At 40.3% G+C, this 21,515-nt stretch overlaps 1 protein-coding gene across 1 annotated transcript; it reads left to right on the top strand.

Moving 5' to 3' along the window:
* Positions 1-1,639: 1,639 nt before the first annotated feature.
* Positions 1,640-21,446, top strand: cenps (centromere protein S). Its single transcript, XM_003228035.4, has 5 exons — positions 1,640-1,798; positions 6,433-6,556; positions 6,989-7,022; positions 15,993-16,059; positions 19,498-21,446. The coding sequence occupies exons 1-5, from the start codon at positions 1,754-1,756 to the stop codon at positions 19,645-19,647; spliced, it is 420 nt and encodes a 139-aa protein (XP_003228083.1). The 5' UTR covers positions 1,640-1,753; the 3' UTR covers positions 19,648-21,446.
* The last annotated feature ends 69 nt before the right edge of the window (positions 21,447-21,515 follow it).

Here is a 21,515-nt window from a genome sequence, read left to right as displayed (position 1 = left end):
CTGAATCCCTTCTTATTATCCAACATACTCACTTATCCAACGTTCTGCCGGCCTGTTTATGTTGGATAAGTGAGAGTCTACTGTATACTGATAATCTTATATTTTCTGTTTAGAACTGAATTATATGAGGCCTCTTCTACACAGCTGGATAAAATGCCCACTGAAGTGGATTATATGGCAGTGTGGAGTCAAGATAATCCAGTTCAAAGCAGATAATATATGATTATAAATGGGTAATATAGCTGTGTGGAAGGGCCTTGAGTCTACATTGCCATATAATCCAGTTGAAATCTGATAATCTGTATTTTATAGGCAGTGTGGAAGAGGCCTAAGTGAGGCCTAACTCTGCCTGTTCCCTGGGCTGAGTGGGTTGCTAGGAGACCAAGTGAGCGGAGCTTAGCCTTCTAACTGGCAGCAATTGGATAAAAAACAATTATTCATCTCCTGCTAATTAGGACTTTATTTTTTTTTCCTTTTTCTTGTATCAACCTAGAGGCGTGGATGAGGGGTTGTGCTGTCAATTTTCAAGGTTGGGGGGCCTGTAGTTTTGTTGTTTTGTCGGTCGCCGGGATTCCATCACTCTTTTATATATATAGATGTTTCCATATAAAATCCTTTCTGGGGAAACTTGCCACTGACCAAGTTTCTGGGATGACTTTTTCTGACCCGGGAAGTCCATCCGGCAGCCAGCTATCTTCCTGGGCATCATTTATTTATTTATTACATTTTTATCCCACTTTTCTCACCCCGGAGGGGACTCAGAGCGGCTTACGCGTGGCCGGGCACAGCTAGTAAAATATATTATAGTACATGCACACACAAAAAAGGGACTGTGGATATCGAGAGAACCCGGGGAATAGGTAGTTTAGATATCCACGTACAGTAGAGTCTCACTTATCCAAGCTAAACGGGCCGGCAGAAGCTTGGATAAGCGAATATCTTGGATAATAAGGAGGGATTAAGAAAAAGCCTATTAAACATCAAATTAGGTTATGATTTTACAAATGAAGCACCAAAACATCATGTTATACAACAAATTTGACAGAAAAAGCAGTTCAGTACGCAGTAATGCTACGTAGTAATTACAGTATTTACGAATTTAGCACCAAAATATCACGATATATTGAAAACATTGACTACAAAAATGCGTTGGATAATCCAGAACGCTGGATAAGCGAGACTCTACTTTATGTGAAAAGATGTCATAAGGAAGAGTGTCTGCTGTCCTGGAAACTAGGACTCAGAGCAATGGGTTCAAGTGACATGAAACATTAGGAAGAACTTCCTGATTGTGAAAAGCTGTTCAGCAGTGGAACTCTCTGCCTCAGAATGTGCTGGAAGCTCCTTCCTTGAAAGCTTTTTAACAGAAGCTAGATGTCCGTCTGTCAGGGGGGCTTTGATTGTGCTTTTCCTGTTTTAAACTAGAGGGCCCACGAGAGATAGAAAGAAAGAAACAATAAGTAAAACATTTTTAAAAAAATAAGGTTCTGTCCCTTTAAGAATGGGTAGGCGCAGAAGCCTCAGCAATTTAGGAGGAATTCTGGGAGTTGAAGTCTTTACGTGTTCGCCTCAGAGCAGCCGCCATTTTGTGGGCGGAGTGTTCACTTTCAAAGGCGTCGCCGCCGCCATTTTGTGGGCGGAGTGCTAATTCCCTCAAAGGCGGTGTCGTCATTTTGTGGGCGGAGCCTCGGCGGAAGCGGGAAACTCGAGCGTCGTTTGACTGAGGGGCGTTTAGTTTACCTCAGGCGCCGCCATGGAGCGGAGGCGCAGCGAAGGCCTGGATTCTGACGAGACGCAGGTATTTTTTTCCGCTTTTTCTGTGAGGGAAACTGCAACCTGCTTCCATTCCTTGCCCTGAGGAAGTTGGGTTTTTTTGCGTGCTGGGCGGCCATTTTGAACCTTCCTCTGAGCATGTGCAGAGTGTAAATTTGTTTTTTCCATGCTTAAGTGCGCCCTCCAGGGGGCAATATTTAGATGGGAAATTGTGTTGCTTTTAGCATGTTCGCCTCTTTTGAGATAGTATCATTACCACAATATTATAATTATATTGTTATATTGCTGTTTTATTATTATATTCTTATATTATTAGAACAGTTATTGTATGTTATTGTTATTAAGCTTTAAATACTGTTTTGTTATTATGTACTTATACAGTAGAGTCACTTATCCAATAAATAAACAAATAATATATTTATATACTTATTGATAATAATATTATAATGTAATACAATATAATAATAATACACTATTAATACATGTAATATTATTAATATTGCAATATAGTCAGTACAATATACTATTGTTATATTACTGTTTTATTATATTCTTATATTACTAGAACAGTTATTGTATGTTATTGTTATTAAGCTTTAAATACTGTTTTGTTATTGTATGTACTTATACAGTAGAGTCACTTATCCAATAAATAGACAAATAATATATACATATAATATTGATAATAATATTATAATGTAAAACAATATAATCATAATACACTATTAATGCATGTAATATTACTAATAATATTGCAATATAGTCAGTACAATATACAGCTTTAAATACTGTTTTGTTATTATGTACTTATACAGGAGAGTCACTTATCCAATAAATAAACAAATAATATATTTATATACTTATAATATTGATAATAATATTATAATGTAATACAATATAATAATAATACATTATTAATACATGTAATATTACTAATAATATTGCAATATAGTCAGTACAATATACAGCTTTAAATACTGTTTTGTTATTATGTACTTATACAGTAGATTCACTTATCCAATAAATAAACAAATAATATATTTATATACTTATTGATAATAATATTATAATGTAATACAATATAATAATAATACACTCTTAATACATGTAATATTACTAATAATATTGCAATATAGTCAGTACAATATACTATTGTTATATTACTGTTTTATTATTATATTCTTATATTACTAGAACAGTTATTGTATGTTATTGTTATTAAGCTTTAAATACTGTTTTGTTATTATGTACTTATACAGTAGAGCCCCTTATCCAATAAATAAACAAATACTATATTTATATACATATAATATTGATAATAATATTATAATGTAATACAATATAATAATAATGCACTATTAATGCATGTAATATTACTAATAATATTGCAATATAGTCAGTACAATATACAGTAGAGTCTCGCTTATCCAACGTTCTGGATTATCCAACGCATTTTTGTAGTCAATGTTTTCAATATATTGTGATATTTTGGTGCTAAATTCGTAAATACAGTAATTACAACATAACATTACTACGTATTGAACTGCTTTTTCTGTCAAATTTGTTGTATAACATGATGTTTTGGTGCTTAATTTGCAAAATCGTAACCTATTTTGATGTTTAATAGGCTTTTTCTTAATTTCTCCTTATTATCCAACATATTCGCTACATTGACTACAGAAATGCATCATGATATTTTGGTGCTAAATTCGTAAATACAGTAATTACAACATTTATTTATTTACTACATTTATATTTATTTATTTACTACATTTATATTATTAGCATAGTACAATACTGGCAATAAATTACTATATTGTACTATATTGATGTATTGTAATATTATTAGTAATATTACATATAAAATATAATATATAATTAACCTTATTATATTGTATTATTAGTATTATATCGTATTACAATATAATAATATGAATATTATATGTATATACAATATGTTATATTATTATATATTGTAAATTATATTTTGTGTGTGTGTGTGTGAATATATATATATATATATATATATATACACAGTATTGTTATTACCATAATACTATTATAATTAGATTATTATTGTTATAATACTGTTTTATTATTATGTTTTTATATTACTAGAACAATTATTTGTTTATTTAATTTATATACTACTGTTCTCCCCCAGGGAGAGTTATTATTGTATGTTATTGTTATTATGTTTTATTGTTTATATATAATGATAAGCAACCTCTTTGTAATAATAATATAATTGTAAGCAACCCTTTAACTATACTTGCATTTTAAACTTTATCATTCATAGTTAAACAGAGTCGAATTAGAGTTTTAATTGATGTGGTACTGTTTTATTGTTTATTGATATGTCGTTGTTTTACTGAATGTATTTTGGGCAATGTAATTTGCCGACTGTTGTAAGCCGCTCTGGGTGAAAAAGGCGGGGTAAAAATGATGTAAATAAATAAATTGTTGTGAGTTTTCTGGGTTGTCTGGCCATGTTCCAGAAGCATTTTCTCCTGACATTTCGCCCACATCTATGGCAGGCATCCTCAGAGTTTGAGAGGTCTGTTGGAAATTAGACAAGTGGGGTTTATATCTCTGTGGAAAGTCCAATGGGCTCTAAAGGTCAGTGGAGACTCTACGACAAACATCAGAAGAGCCACCAAGCCAAGAACAAGCTATAAGAGTCAAGACAAAGATCCACCCAGAGGAAAAGTGTTCTTGCCATACATCAAGGGAACCACTGACCGCATAGGGAAGCTGATGAAGAAACACAACCTACAAACTATATACAGCAAAGTGCAAGAAGAAATCTCTGAAGAAATCACCTCTGAAGAAATCTACCATGTACCATGCAGCTGTGGACAAGTCTAAACAGCGACCACCAAACGCAGCAGCATTGCCCAGACATGAATCAAGGAACATGAAAGTCACTGCAGACTGATTCAACCAGAGAAGTCAACCATAGCAGAGCACTTGATGAACCAACCTAAATACAGCATATTACTTGAGAACACAGAAATGTTGGACCACTCTAACAACCACCATACCAGATGACACAGAGAAGCCATTGAAATCCACAAACATGTGGACAGTGTCAACAGAAAGGAGGAAACCATGAAAATGAACAAAATCTGGCTACCAGTATTTAAAAAAACCCTCTAAAATCAGGACAGTAAATAAAGAACAACACTCAGATGACAGGGGAATTCCAGAAGGAAACAATCAGGGGCAGCTTATACTTCCCAACAGAGGATTGCCCCAGGCAGGAAGCAGCCAGGTTTTGAAGTTGAAAGGCCATTCACTGCTAATCAAGGCGGCCAATTCCAACATTCACTTCACTTTATTTCTTAACTGGTCGCTCTCCACCAGAGTGCTCCGAGTGACTTACAATTTAAAATATCATTCCACAATATAAAAACATTCAACATAAAAACATTCAACAATGACCATTTGGCAAATTAGATCTGATTTACTTAAATGCACAACCAAACATTCACACTTGCCTCCAACAAATGAGAGTTCTTTTTCCCACCTTGGACATTATTCCACAAATATTTATAAACCCCCACTTGCCTAGTTTCCTTTTTTTAATGTAAATATTTTTTATTAATGCATTTTTAATATTCTATAACAAACAGGGGAAAAGAAAAGGGGGGTCACTTGCCTAGTTTCCAACACCTTACAATCTCTGAGGATGCCTGCCATAGATGTGGGTGAAACGTCAGGTAAGAATGGTTCTGGAACATGGCCAGACAGCCTGGAAAACACCAATTTCAATTCTAATTTAATGTTTATAGGTGAAATAGTTTTATTTTCATATTTCTGTTCTTCACTTGCTATGTTTTGCTGTTTAGGCAGAATAGTTTCGTTTAGCACCAAACAAACCTCTTTGTTTCCCTCCAGTTGTTTTGTCTCAATGAGTTGTCAGTACAAATGAAGAACAAGTTTGGGGTTTGGATACAATGACAATCATAGTTTGCAAGATTGTAAAAGTATTTTGCAGCCGCTAACAAACCATTCAGCCCAATAATAACCATCAAGACAAAATCTAGAATGTATCTACACTGTAGAATCAATAGTTTGACAGCACTTTTCAACTGGTATTGGAATCCTGGGCTTTGTAGGTGAATTATTTGACAGAGAAAGCTAAAGACTTCATAAAGCTACAAGTCCCATGATTCCATAGCATTGAGCCATGGCAGTTAAAGTGGTGTCAAACTGCATTCATTCTACAGTGTAGCTGCACCCCTAGATTATTGGCCTTTGTATATGCAGTTTAGCCTTGATTGTGGGGTTCTGCTGTACCAAATGCAGTTTGCTATCCAAAGGGGTGGATTCAGACTGGATTGCATGATATGGTCCATTTGTAGAATTGTATAATGCAGTTTAATGCATGGAACATCATTATGTGGATCTACCCTGATCAATATCATACGATGAAGCTTCAAACTGCATTATAATAGCCTCGGCTATTATTCACTAAAAATTATCCTCTTATTGCTTGCTTCTTAATATTAAAACGGGTTTTCAAACCTCTAAGAAGCCCAAATAATGCTTTGAAGGCACAGACTTCAAAGGCCTGAAGTAATTTATCAAAGAGTTAAGGAATACTTATACAAAGTGCATTGTATAGCATTTTAAAAAATGTTTTTCTCTTTACAGAGGTTGAGAGCTGCTGTTCATTATACTGTTGGTTGTCTCTGTGAAGAAGTGAGCAAAGACAAAGAAACCCAGTTCAGTAAACAAGCCATCGCATGTATTTCTGAGATCACCTTCAGGCAGTGCGGTACGGTGTATATTTTATGTGTATCTATATTTGTCTGTAGGAGCTAATCAGTGCTTTTTTAAAAATAGAAGCAGAATTAGCGATGTATAGAAATGACTTAATGACTCATTTTGATTTTCCTAGCATGGAGGGGGGGGTAGTACACAAGACAAGGGCTGGAATAACATTTCAAGTCTTGTCATAAATTCTAATAAACCATGCTAACTTACTTTAAACGTCTTCTTTTTGGGCTTGGTTTTTTCTAAGGCTAATTATTTGTGATCTCTGAGTATAACATAGTAGTATGGATGGTGATGTAAGATAGCTCAGAAATCAGACTAGACCAGGCCTAGCCAGAAAGTGCAACTTCTTATTTCAGCTTGAAAGATGTTTTACATTAGCAGCTAAGATTGGGTGGGAAAAAACTGAGAGATCTTTTCCTTTCCTTTACAGAAATGTTTGCAAAAGACCTTGAAATGTTTGCTAGGTGAGTACTATGGAAAGATGCAATACTGTAGAGTCTCACTTATCCAACACTCATTTATCCAATGTTCTGGATTATCCAATGCATTTTTGTAGTCAATGTTTTCAATATATCATGCTATTTTGCTGCTAAATTCGTAAATACAGTAATTACAACATAACATTACTGCGTATTGAACTACTTTTTCTGTCAAATTTGTTGTAGAACATGATGTTTTGGCGTTTAATTTGTAAAATCATAACCTAATTTGATGTTTAGTAGGCTTTTCCTTAATCCCTCCTTTATTATCCAAGATATTCACTTATCCAAGGTTCTGCCGGCCTGATTAGCTTGGATGAGTGAGACTCTACTGTACTTAAAAAGGTAGATGCCCTATATCTTTGTCTAGCAGGAAGCCCAGACTTATAAAAGTTTTCTCCTTTAGCTCTGTGCTTCCTGAAAGCTGGCTAATGTATATTTTTTAGAATGTAGCTGTTATGATTGAGCCTCGTGGCTCTGTTTCTGACAGGCGTGGGCGTAAGACTCCTCGAGAGTCGGATACTCTCGAGGAGCGAGAGAGAAAAAGACTGCGAGACATATTTGCAGCACCATCTGACGAAGAATCTTTCGAGGGGTTCACAGAGAGAATGGAGGAAGGGCTGGTTAGCTCAGAGGAGGATGAGATGGATTGGACTCGGGTAAGGGAGGAATTGGGGGCCACTGGCCATGATGGGGCAGAAGATGAATGGGGACCTTCAGGATTAGACCCATGGCTTAGCTGGAGGGATGGGACGGGATCCACAGCTGGAGATGCTGTTGGGCGTAGTCAGAGGTGTTCCAGCTCTGACGAGGAAAGTGATGAGGAAACGCCCGGGTTAAGGAGGACAGCTGACAGTGATGAAGATTTGTAACTGGCATAAAATGGGGCTTGGGAGCAATTGCAAATTGCGTCGGGCAAGGTAATCTGGGCAAACGCTTGGGATTCGTGTGTGTGTGTGGGACGCTTCCCTGAAGACTTGTGTACTTTCCTGTGCTGAGACGTAAGTTGATTGGAATCCAGGGTCAGACGGCGGGAGGGATTGTGTGGGCATTTGTTTGTGCAAACCTGTGCTTACTCTTATTAGCTTGACCTTCCGTCGTCTTCTTGACGGACGCCATCTCCTGCTTTGAGAACTCGGACTGAACTGACCACGGCTTGTCTTCCCCCCTTCTTGGACTTGGAAAAACTACAAACGTCTGCTTCTGGCTTTGATCTACGGAACGGAACTGGTCTACTCTACTGCTAAAATCCCTGGCTGAATTGTTCGTGTTGGAATCCTGTCTGCTGTGTGTGTGTGTGGGAGCGACGCAAGTTACTCTAAACACAGTGTTGGCAGCAGAGAGGAATCTGCTGCCAATTAGTTGCATTCTTTATCTTTTGTTCCTTGGCTTTCGTTTTGTTTATACCCAGGCTGAAGAAAGCAGTTTGTTTTTACCCGGATTAAACTCCGGTTTAATCCGGTTTATCTTTTGAACATTTACTTTTGCCCCTTTTTGCTCCTAAAGGCAAAAATTGCCTGGCCCTTGTGTTTTACGGGCATTTTTGAGTTCTGTAATCTAATAAACTCTGTTACTTTGAATCTTGTGGCGTTCTGTCCTTGACAGATTGCCCGACGCCCATAAAAGGTTTATTGCAGCAATAAACCCGTCAGGAAGACGATGGATGAGTTAAGGGTCAAATTAGACCAATTGCAAACGGCTTTTACCGTTAGCCAAACCGCTCATGCCGTGAAAGGACATGTTTTGACTCCTGAACGCTTTGACGGAACCAGGTGCAAGTTGCCAACCTTTTTGGCACAAGTGGAGCTTTATTTTTCTCAGCTCAGTGCTCATGCTTATCCTACAGACACTAGCAAAGTGGCCTTTATTTTGAGTTTGTTGACCGGTCCCGCAGGACAATGGGCCACTAATTTAATTTTGGGAAATGACCCAGTCAAGGACAATTTGAATAATTTCAAAAAGTTGTTAACTGATACTTTTGGGGATCCTCTCCGCACGGAGAACGCTGGGTGGGCTCTGTATCGGTTGAAACAGGGAAAGGGGACTGTTTTGGATTACTTAAATAAGTTTAACCTGTATCGCCACCAGCTGGATTGGGGGGAAAATGCATTCATGCTTTTATTTACTGCCGGGTTAAGTGATATGCTCCAGGATGAATTAGCACGCTTGGAGCCGGCTGAAAGCTGGGACGCCTTAGTAGCTAAGGTGCTGCGTTTAGACGCAAGGTTCGAGGCTCGTAAACATTCAAAAGCAATGTGTGCGCCACCCATGCATGTAACCAGGGCACCTGTGGTGATGGGGGAAGAGCCCATGGAGCTTGGGGTCTTTAAAAAGCTGTCTACAGAGGAAAAGAACCGTAGGAGGCAGCTGGGCTTGTGTTTGTACTGTGGGAATGCTGGGCATTTTGCCAAAAGTTGTAATGTGAAACCTTCCCAGCTTTCGGGAAAAGGCCAGCCCTAGTGCGACGTGAGTCCAACGCACTAGGGCTCCTCAAGCAGTCAACTGAGGGGAGGAAGCATGTTTTCGTACCCATTACATTATCTGTTGGGGGAAGGGAACTTGTTTCTACTCTGGCACTGCTGGACTCAGGGGCCACGGTCTCTTATGTAGATATTGAGTTTGCTAAGAAGCATGGCATTCCTAAGGTGCGCAAGGCATGCGACGTGTGGGTGGAAGGAGCAGATGGGAGACTGCTGGAGACTGGGGTGGTTAACCAGGAAACCTCAGCAGTAACGTGGGAGGTGCAGGGAGTAACGGGAACGTTTGTGTGGGACATTACGAGCTTGCCTAGATATGATGTGATCCTGGGGATGGATTGGCTAGCTGTAGTAAACCCACAAGTAGATTGGGCAACACGTAAAGTGATTTTAAAGAGGCAGGACTGTTGCACTCTAAATGTTACTCATTCTGATATGGAGGGAGTGCCTGCTGAGTATGGGGAGTTCTCTGATGTATTTTGTAAAAAAGAAGCGGACAAATTACCACCGCACAGGCCATATGATTGCGCCATCAAGTTGGCAGAAGGTGCAAAACTGCCAGCAGGGAGGCTGTATGCCTTGACTGTACCGGAAAGGCAAGCTTTGCGGGAGTTTCTAGATGAAAATTTAGCCAAGGGGTTTATTCGCCCATCTAGTTCTCCAACTGCGGCACCAGTATTCTTTGTAGCCAAAAAGACTGGGGAACTTAGGCTGGTCTGCGACTATCGGATCCTAAACAAATACACCATTCGGGATAGGTACCCGCTCCCTTTAATCTCGGAACTGTTATCAAGGGTGCAAGGGGCTAAGGTCTTTACCAAGCTTGACCTGCGGGGGGCCTATAACTTAATCCGTATACGGGAAGGGGATGAATGGAAGACGGCATTTAACACGTGTTTCGGATGCCACGAGTTCCGAGTCATGCCTTTTGGGCTTTGTAATGCTCCTGCGGTCTTCCAGAGGTTCATGAACGATGTGTTCAGGGACCTAATTGACCAATTTTTAGTGATTTATTTGGATGATATCTTGATTTTTTCTAAGGACGAGAAAGAACATCGTCAACATGTCAAGCAGGTTCTGCACCGACTGCGGGCTAATGGGCTTTTCGCCAAGGCTTCTAAGTGCGTCTTTCATGTGCCTGAAGTGGAGTTCCTAGGTCATGTAGTGTCAGGTAGGGAACTTAAAATGGACCCACATAAGGTTGACGCCGTCAACTCATGGCAGGAGCTGAGGACTAAGAAGGATGTACAAAGGTTCTTAGGTTTCGCTAATTATTACCGGGAGTTTATTCCGAATTTTGCAAAGCTCACGGTACCTTTGACGCAGCTTCTGCGCAAGAAACAGCCATTTGTGTGGGGGCGGGAAGCTCACGAGGCGTTTCTACAACTTAAGTCTAGTTTTCAATCGGACAACATACTAACCCATCCTGATGTTGACAAACCGTTCGTGGTAGAAGCGGACGCTTCTAGCTACGCGTTGGGGGCTGTATTGTCTCAGAAGGATTCCTCAGGGACCTTGCGTCCCTGTGGATTTTACTCGCGGCAACTAACACCCTTCGAGCAGAACTATACCATATGGGAGAAGGAGTTGTTGGCGATTAAGGTGGCGTTTGAGGTGTGGCGGCACTGGCTTGAAGGGGCACGGCACCAGATCGTGGTCAGGTCTGATCATAAGAACTTAGAGCACTTGCAAACAGCAAAGAAGTTAAACCAGCGTCAAATCCGCTGGGCTTTGTTTTTCTCCAGGTTTAACTTCAAGGTGCAGTTCGTGGAGGGGAAGGCAAACTTGCGGGCCGATGCTTTATCCCGCAAGCCAGAATTTAAGACCAATGAGCAGGTAGTATGTCAGACCATCTTGCCTACTGCCTCGCTGTGTGTTGTAGATAATGAGCTCGGGTTACATGATCAGATCCTTGAGGCTCAGAAAGATGATGTGTGGACACAGGAGCAACTGATGCTGCTCTCAGCAGGTAACCGTACCATACTGCCGCATCTCCAAGATCAAGACGGGGTATTGGTGCGTAGGGGGCAGGTTTACGTACCAGTGGGGGCCCTCAGGTTGGAGGTGATTAGAGCCCACCATGACGAACCCATGGCTGGACACTTTGGCAGGTTCAAGACCGTACAGCTTATCACCAGGAGCTACTGGTGGCCAAAGATGCGGCAAGACATTCTGCGCTTTTGTGACAGCTGCGCCGTTTGCCAGCAGAGTAAGACGCCTGTTGGGCGCCCTAGAGGGTTGTTGTCGTCTTTACCTGTTCCGGAGAGGCCATGGCAAATCATTTCCATGGATTTCATTTCAGATTTGCCTAAGTCTGGGGGTTATACTTGTATTTGGGTGGTGGTGGATTTATTTAGTAAACTGGCTCATTTTATTCCTTGTTCAACCATTCCGGCGGCCCCTACGTTGGCCTTACTATTTACAAAGCACATCTATCGCTTGCACGGAGCACCCGAGGTGATTATTTCCGATAGGGCTCCGCAATTTGTGTCACGCTTTTGGAAACACTTCCATGAGTGCTTGGGGACTAAGTTAAACGTGTCGTCCGCCTTCCATCCGCAAACGGATGGACAGTCGGAACGGGTTAATGGGCTCTTAGAGCAGTATTTGCGTTGTTTTTGTTTAGATCAACCCACGGCTTGGGTGAAGTGGTTACCGGTGGCGGAATTTGCTTACAACAATGCGGTGCACACGTCTAGTCAGCATACGCCGTTTGAGCTTACTTATGGCTTTCACCCACGGGGAGGTGTGGCGCCGTCGACCAATGTGGTCTCTTCGGACCCTGTGTACCGCTCTACGGAAATGGCTGCATTGCATGATGTTGCCCGTCGCTTACTGTTGGAAGCTAAGGCAACGCAGAAGACTCAGGCTGACCGCCACAGGCAGGCAGGGAAGGAGTTGGAAGAAGGGGATTTGGTGTGGTTATCTTCCAAACATATTAAACAGGCTGGGGGAAAGTTTGCGCCTCGGTATTTGGGTCCCTTTCCTATCGTTAAAAAGATTTCTTCTGTTGCGTTTCGTTTGCGTTTACCGTCTAGTTTAAAAGTCCATCCAGTCTTTCATCGTTCGCTGTTGAAACTTGATACCTCTAGTCGTCGTGGTGCTATAGCGGAGGGTATCACTGCCACTTCTCCGCCATCGGGGGAGGAGGCCTTTGTGAGAGGGGATAGTGTTATGATTGAGCCTCGTGGCTCTGTTTCTGACAGGCGTGGGCGTAAGACTCCTCGAGAGTCGGATACTCTCGAGGAGCGAGAGAGAAAAAGACTGCGAGACATATTTGCAGCACCATCTGACGAAGAATCTTTCGAGGGGTTCACAGAGAGAATGGAGGAAGGGCTGGTTAGCTCAGAGGAGGATGAGATGGATTGGACTCGGGTAAGGGAGGAATTGGGGGCCACTGGCCATGATGGGGCAGAAGATGAATGGGGACCTTCAGGATTAGACCCATGGCTTAGCTGGAGGGATGGGACGGGATCCACAGCTGGAGATGCTGTTGGGCGTAGTCAGAGGTGTTCCAGCTCTGACGAGGAAAGTGATGAGGAAACGCCCGGGTTAAGGAGGACAGCTGACAGTGATGAAGATTTGTAACTGGCATAAAATGGGGCTTGGGAGCAATTGCAAATTGCGTCGGGCAAGGTAATCTGGGCAAACGCTTGGGATTCGTGTGTGTGTGTGGGACGCTTCCCTGAAGACTTGTGTACTTTCCTGTGCTGAGACGTAAGTTGATTGGAATCCAGGGTCAGACGGCGGGAGGGATTGTGTGGGCATTTGTTTGTGCAAACCTGTGCTTACTCTTATTAGCTTGACCTTCCGTCGTCTTCTTGACGGACGCCATCTCCTGCTTTGAGAACTCGGACTGAACTGACCACGGCTTGTCTTCCCCCCTTCTTGGACTTGGAAAAACTACAAACGTCTGCTTCTGGCTTTGATCTACGGAACGGAACTGGTCTACTCTACTGCTAAAATCCCTGGCTGAATTGTTCGTGTTGGAATCCTGTCTGCTGTGTGTGTGTGTGGGAGCGACGCAAGTTACTCTAAACACAGTGTTGGCAGCAGAGAGGAATCTGCTGCCAATTAGTTGCATTCTTTATCTTTTGTTCCTTGGCTTTCGTTTTGTTTATACCCAGGCTGAAGAAAGCAGTTTGTTTTTACCCGGATTAAACTCCGGTTTAATCCGGTTTATCTTTTGAACATTTACTTTTGCCCCTTTTTGCTCCTAAAGGCAAAAATTGCCTGGCCCTTGTGTTTTACGGGCATTTTTGAGTTCTGTAATCTAATAAACTCTGTTACTTTGAATCTTGTGGCGTTCTGTCCTTGACAGTAGCGTTGATTTGGTATTTGCCTTCTGGGAAGGCCTGAGCGTTCTATTTTTTTCTAGTCTGAATGCAAATAATTTATTCAAACCCGAAAGGTGTCTTCCTTCAGAGATGAAGTCTCTCTCTTTCTTTTGTGACTTGGCTGAATAAGTAGCTGAAGAATGGCTTGAATGTTCCCTAAAAGTGAAAAGCTCTCATGAACCCTGGATTCTTTGACAAGGTTGTTCTTCCTATTTAACTTCCAGGATGGCTATGAAGCACAAAATTGTACCTACACAACCCAGACAAAAGGGAAATTTCCTTGGGGATAATCAAGCCTTTGTGTCAAGTCCTGCCTTCCTTGAGCAGTCTGGTGGGTGGATGGTGTTATGCCTAGCGTAATTGCATGCAGGTGTATGCCTAACACGTAGCACACAACAGTTGGAAAGCCTCCGTTTGTTAGCAGCTTGTTCGTTGCAAATAGAGCCCCTTGATGAGCAGGCGGGTAGGTGGTTTGTTTGCAGCCTTTTAGAAGTGTGTGGTGTCTTTTCACACATCTTGCCACTTAGTTTTGCAGTGTAACATAATTGATATTGGGTTGCTGTGCTGTTTGGCCATGTTCCAGAAGCATTCTCTCCTGATGTTTTGCCCATATCTATGGCAGGCATCCTCAGAGGTTGTGAGGTCAGTTGGAAACTAGGCAAGTGGGATTTATATATCTGTGGAAAGTCCAGGTTGGGAGAAAGAACTTTTGTCTATTTGAGGCAAGTGAATGTTGCAAATAATACTGTTGACACTTCAGATGATACTGTTTATACTTCAAGTGATACTGTTGATAATTGATTCTGTTATTATTCCACTATTTCATGTAACTTCCTGTTTCTGGAAACTTTTTGCCACTCACATTGTATCTCACTATGTCTGCATCAATGATCTAGGTTTCGGCCCAGTTTCTCGGGATCCAACCTAAGATTTTATCATTATATTTTTTGTATATGATTTTTATGACTTGTTTTATTGCTGATTGATTTGTTTTATTGCTCTGTTTTTATATTGTTGATGTCCGGGCTTGGCCCCATGTAAGCCGCCCCGAGTCCCTCCGGGGAGATGGGGCGGGGTATAAAAATAAAATTATTATTATTATTATTTTTATTTCTTTTCTTTGGTTAGGAAGACATCTGTCACTCATAGGAAAATCTAGGGAGTGAGAGACCAATTCTTTGCCTTTGGGCATCTTGGAAACAGAATAATAAAATGAGAAGGGCCCCCAACTCCAATTCAGTCCAACTCCTTCTGTCATTCAGGAAAAGCACCATCAGAGTCCTCACTGCCCTCAACACATGGCCATCCAGCCTACAACGAAGGAGCCTCCATCTGACTCCAAAGCAGAAAGTTCCATTGTTGAACAGCTCTTCTTAGGGCCAGGAAGTTTTTCATCATGTTCAGGTGGAATATCCTTTTCTGCCATTTGAACCCATGCCTGAATTGAGTCCTAGGGCCCTTCCACACAGCCATGTAACAAAGAATATCAAGGCAGAATAACCCACAATATCTGGTTTGAACTGAGTTAGAGTCCACACTTCCATATATCCCAGTTCAAAACAGATAATAAGAGATTTTAGTCTCCAGGGCTGCAGAAAAGGATGCTGTTGGGTCTACTTTGAATCCACACCCCCCCCCCTTTTAACTGTTTACTCCTGAACTAATAGTTTATTCACAGAGCATCATGACATGAAATTATGTTGTGTATTGTTATTAGCTGTTATTTTCTTCTCACCAGGCCAACATTTAAACAGATATGGGACAGATTTAAATCTGACATTGTGTTTTAGTTTACAAATGGGTGTTTTGTTTAGCACCCGTATGTTTAAGTTTTTAATTGCTCACTGTGTAACCAAATTTGAAAAAAAAATGATCCTGGTTTGAAAGTGTTATTCCTGTTTAATTTACTCCAGAAACATTGTTTTTGTGGCTGCCACAAACTATGTTGAATTGGTTGAGACTCAATGAGATACACATTGAAAAACTATAGCGAAATGCACTGCAGGATGTCCAACAAAGACATATTTTTTGCAGTTTAATAAACTTTTTCCATGTTTTTATGATAGCACTAATTAGGAAATGACATTTATATTGCAAATGTCTTGTGTTTTGATCACTTTTCCTGCTGCTACTTCTCAAAGGCATGCAAAACGGACTACGGTTAATGTTGAAGATGTGAAGCTTTTGGCCAGAAGAAGCAATTCATTGGTGAGATGCAAACCTTGGCTTTTTCCCTTTCTCTTTTTTTTTGAAGGGGGCAGGACCATCTTGGCATTATTAGTACCACTGAATCAATTGTTAAATCATAAGTGAACATATTGATTCGATGATCTACTCTAGTTGGGACTAGTCTATAGGATTCAGGTCATCATTTTGTTTGAGATTAGCCTTGCATTTACTTCCTATGTTGCTTTTGTTGTCAAATTTGTTTTAAATAGAGAAAAGTTGAGATTTGTTATAATTACCCTGTTCAACTACCATCCCTGAACATTTTGATGGTTTCATTTTGCTGCTCCTTCCCTTTTAGACCTTTACGGTGGTTCTCTGGGATAGAAGGGTGCATGCTAGATTAGTTAGGAAGATTCTTGATTTGAGAGAATAGCTGTGAGCACATGCTGAGAGATGTAGTGTCTCCTAATACCTTGAGGCATTTCTCATTGTTTTGGGTGTGGTTATTTAGTATACCTGATTGCCTTTGAAATTGCTGGAATTTGCCCAGAGATGGTATTTGCCAAGAATTCTGGATGTAGAATAGATGAAGCAGTTCCTTAGCATGTCGCTAGGGTCCCCCCAATAAATGTATGGCATATTAAAGGCTAACAGACTAATTGTAGCATAGACTTTGGTGTTTTCAAGTACATTTTCAGAGCTAGTTTGGAAGTAGAGCACAGACCTGTAATATTTAACTGTCAGGGGGACCTAACAAGATCTAATTTGTTATTTATTAAACAAGTTCTGCAAGACATAGTGGTTCCTTCATCAAGCTCAGAATTTCAATTGTTGCTAATGCTAATTTTAGCCTCTGATCAGGTCTGTTATTCTTCCTGTGAAATCGCTATCTATTTTGGAAAGGCTATGGGTACAGCTGGGTTATGCGCCCTTGAACTAACAGCTGCAAGTGCCGCTTAATTGAACATGGCCGCTTAATTGAACATCTTTTTTGGATGAGGGAGACATTTGTGCTTAGTCTGAACTCCGAAATCACAGCTGTGCTAGTTAATAACCCCTTGTTCATACTGGGTTGGCTGTTAGCACCATTACAGTTGGGAACTTTGGGGAAAATTAATGCCATTCAAGTGAAAGGCCTAGAGCCTATACTGGAATTCTGTATTGTAGGATCAGTAATCGGTCTGCTAACAAGTAATGCATAATTGGAACAAGCAAAAAGGCTTTATCGTATGAACACAGTATCTGTTTAACTCAAAATGAACTGATGAGTAGGCTTACCTCTAGGTAAGTCTATAAGTGAGGTTAGGGGAACATAGGGTTCTCCAGATATTATTGGACTCTTATGCCTGTATTGGCTACCACTGATGGGACTTCCTATCCATATGCAGCTGAAATCTATGCATATCCTGTGTATAGGAATGGCATCAACTTTTTTAGGTTGATGTATGTAAGGTTATAATGACTGAGCAACTTGTGACTCTTCAGACTCCAGTTCTCATCAGTCCTAGCTGGCGTAGTTAATGGCTTAGGGATGATGATAACTGAACTTCGACAACACATGGAAGTTATATGTGGTTTGCCATTATATCCTGATAGGATTTCCTTGTTCTTGCTTAATGCTTTAACAAAGAGCAATAAAACAGCAACCAACAGATGACAGAAGATCAATTGGAAATGTAAGAAAATATGTTACCAGACCTAATAAAATAAGAATTAACTTTGGAAGAAAAAAATTAAAACCCAATTATAAGAGCAATTAACTTCTGAATGACATTAAGCAGACAAATCTAGTAGCAAATGATTGCAAATATTCTTATGCAGATGGAAGCTGAAGACTTATAATTAGACTAATAACAAATTGTTCTAAAATTGTCAGTGATCAATAAACACAAAACAAATGATATTTTATTGGTTTTGTAGTGTGTGGGTTTGGCTTATGTATGGGGAGTTGTGTAGTAAAACAACCTTCCTTGGAACCTTTAAAACAGGCTGAATGGCCATCTCTTGGGGGTGCTTTGGTGCTTTTCCTGCAAGGCAGGAGGTTGGACTAGATGGCCTAATTGGTTTCTTTCACCTCTAATAATACTATATGTTCCCTCCATAAGCATTCAGAAATAATAATAATTGCCAAAAATCTCAGCCGGCACTTGAAAACAATACACATTGACAAAATCAATGTGACCTGGCTGTGGCGCAGGCTGGAAAGCAAGCCAGCTGCCACAAATCAACAAATCACTCTGACCAAGAGGTCATGAGTTCGAGGCCAGGCTGGTGCCTACGTCTTGTCTCTGTGTCTGTTCTATGTCATGGCATTGAATGTTTGCCTTTATGTGTGCAATGTGATCCGCCCTGAGTCCCCTTCGGGGTGAGAAGGGCGGAATATAAATGCTGTAAATAAATAAATAAATCATGATCTGTCAACTGCAAAAGGCCACCTTACTGGGATCTGCACACATCATCCGAAAATACGTTACACAGTCCTAAACGCTTGGGAAATGTTCGACTTGTGATTTTGTGATACGAAATCCAGCATATAGATCTCATTTGCTGTGTCATACTCTGTGTCAATGATAATAATTGTATTTCTTCCCTGCTTCTCCTTATGGCTCGAGGCAGGTCGCAGCACAGTAAAAGCACAAACATTGCAAAAATTATATCAACACACATATTAAATTGTAGTTCAATTAAAAATATACACTCCGATTGATAGTAACTTGTTAATCTTTGGGGCCATTCCAATATTTTTAAAAGGTATGTCACAAGTTCCAGGGGCCATCAAATCACAGAATGGGACACCACAGATTTGCTTGATTTTAGAATCACAATAACCTGTTTTACAGTAAGTCAGAGGGTTTAATTCCAACCTCCATCCTGCTACTAGTTATGTCACTAAAGGTGGAAGTATCGCCTGACTATAGTCATTACGTTTAGAACAGATTTCTTAAAATGCTCATTGGACTGTGCCTTATGCCAAGTAAGACTTGCCTACAGGCCATACGCTTTTGGATTTGTCATCACTTGTATATCACAAATGACTCACGCAGGAAGTGGACAATTTTGGTGTGTGTGAGAGGCCCAAGAAAGTTTATTTCTGGTGTTAAAAATTGGTTCATTTTGATGTTAAACACTACAGGCTAAGTGTCAAACTAAGGCTTTGAAGACCAGGGTTCGGTTCCCCGTTTGGCCATGGAAACCTAGTGGGAGACCATGGTTAAGTCACATATTCTCAACCCCATTAAGCCTATGATAGCTTTAGGGCAGGCATGGGCAAACTTTGGCCCTCTGGGTGTTTTGGACTTCAACTCCCACAATTCCTAACAGCCAACGGCTGTTAGGAATTGTGGGAGTTGAAGTCCAAAACACCTGGAGGGCCAAAGTTTGCCCATGCCTGCCTTAGGATTACCATCTGTTTCTAAATTGTCTGTGTGGACCATCATCTCCTCCACAGATGGCTAATAAAACTCTCTCTACTTATAGCTGAGGTACATCAGCCAGAAGAGTGAGGAGCTTGCTTTCAATAATCTGGAACAAAAAGAGAAAAAGAAGAAGAAAGCTGCCTCCAAGAAAGGGAGAAGAACCTCTGATGAGCAAGTGGTGGCTGACAGTGAGAATTTAAACACAGCCTAATCTGTCTTTTCTAATTTTCAATGGAGTTGAGCAACTGTAGGATGTCTGTTTGTTATTTGTTTGTTTGTTGGTGCAATTCCCTATTGCTTGAGTTTCTTTTCAGTGAATGCTTTGAACGTTTGGTAAAGCAAACTATACATAAACAATCGTTTATAAATCTGTAAGAATCTTTATTGGGTCTTATTAAAGACATCAACATAATAATACATAATAATACAATGGCATAACTTAAACTTAATAAGTAAACACACATAAAATCCAGCCATTTCCAGGAGAGTTCAAGTTTCTTTTCAGATGGGAATCTACCGATGATTGAAAAAACTCACTTATACAGTAGAGTCTCGCTTATCCAATCTTCGCTTATCCAACATTCTGTATTATCCAAAGCAGTTTGCCTTTTAGAAGTCAATGTTTCTGTAGTCAGTGTTTTCAATACATTGCGAAGTTTTGGTGCTAAATTCGTAAATACAGTAATTATTACATAATGTTATCATGTATTGAACAACGTTTTCTGTCCATTTGTTGTAATACATGTTATTTTGTGTGCTCAATTTGTAAAATCATAACATAATTTGACATTTAATAGGCTTTTCCTTAATCACTCCTTATTATCCAACATTTTCGCTTATCCAACGTTCTGCCAGCCCATTTATGTTGGATAAGTGAGACTCTACTGTATTTCTGTCAGAATTGGAAGGAAATGGCAACATTTTGTGTATGTTTCCTTATCGGATGTTAAGTTGTAATATTTTGTTTAGTTCTACATACATTTCTGTTAATGTGTTGCACTTTCTGTAAACGTCATTGTTATTCTGAGTTGCTGTGAGTTTTCCAAGCTGTATGGCCATGTTGCAGAAGCATTATCTCCTGGCATTTTGGCAGTCATCCTCAGAGGTTGTGAGGTCTGTGGGATTTATATATCTGTGGAATAATGTCCAGAATGGGAGAAAGATCTCTTGTCTGTTGCAGGCAAGTGTCAAATGTTGCAATTGGCCACATTGATTATCATTAAATGGCCTTTCAGCTTCAAAACCTGATTGCTTTCTGCCTGCTTCCAGGCATGAAACAATCAGTGCTAGCTGATGCCTCCCAACAAAGGATTCCCCCAGGGAGAAGCAGCCAGGCTTTGAAGCCGAAAGGCCATTCAGTGCTAACCAAGCTGGCCAATTGCAACATTCACACTTGCCTCAAGCAAATAAGAGTTCTTTCTCCCACCCTGGACATCATTCCACAGATATAGAAATCCCACTTGCCTATTTTTCAGCAGACCTCACAATCTCTGTGGATGCCTGTCATAGATATGGGTGAAATACCAGGAGAGAATGCTTCTGGAAGATGGCCATACAGCCCGGAAAACTCACAATAACCGAGTGTTTCTAGCTATGAAAGCCTTCGACAACACATTGTTATTCTGTTTTTTACTTGTTTCATCATTGTTTTGGGGATGATCTTTTGTATTTTATGCACTTATGGTTGAGGCCTTGCTCCTTCTGTATTTGTCTTTGCCATAAGAAAGTATTACATTCGGATAGTTTGAGAGGACACGAGCTGCTGCCTTACTTCTGACACACTGCCTTTTGATATCTATTTGAAAAAGAAATGCAGTTGGATTTTTTTTTTGCCCCGCTTCATTGCAAAAAAGCACTTTTGCTTACAATTAGGCAATTAAGCTAGAATATGTTCTTTTCTCAGTAGCTGAGAAATTCATTTCAGATTGAATTGCCCTTGGGGATAGTTTTAACTGTTTTATGAAGTTTGAAGATGATTATTTCAAAATAAAACCCAGAACTTATTTCCTACGACGTCGGAAATGTGTCCATAGAAGCAACACTTGTGTTCATTCCGAGTGTATCTTGAGGCGCTGGCGG

Source organism: Anolis carolinensis, unplaced genomic scaffold, assembly GCF_035594765.1.
Source record: "Anolis carolinensis isolate JA03-04 unplaced genomic scaffold, rAnoCar3.1.pri scaffold_15, whole genome shotgun sequence".
NCBI classification, from domain to species: Eukaryota; Metazoa; Chordata; class Lepidosauria; order Squamata; family Dactyloidae; genus Anolis; species Anolis carolinensis.
This window is presented reverse-complemented; position numbering and strand designations above follow the sequence as displayed.

Bases quoted from the DNA above. Each gene is read 5' to 3' on its own strand.
- cenps (XM_003228035.4), top strand. From the start codon at position 1,754: ATGGAGCGGAGGCGCAGCGAAGGCCTGGATTCTGACGAGACGCAG. The intron at 1,799-6,432 runs GTATTTTTTTCC...TTCTCTTTACAG, and splicing joins TGGATTCTGACGAGACGCAG to AGGTTGAGAGCTGCTGTTCA. The intron at 7,023-15,992 runs GTGAGTACTATG...TACTTCTCAAAG, and splicing joins GACCTTGAAATGTTTGCTAG to GCATGCAAAACGGACTACGG.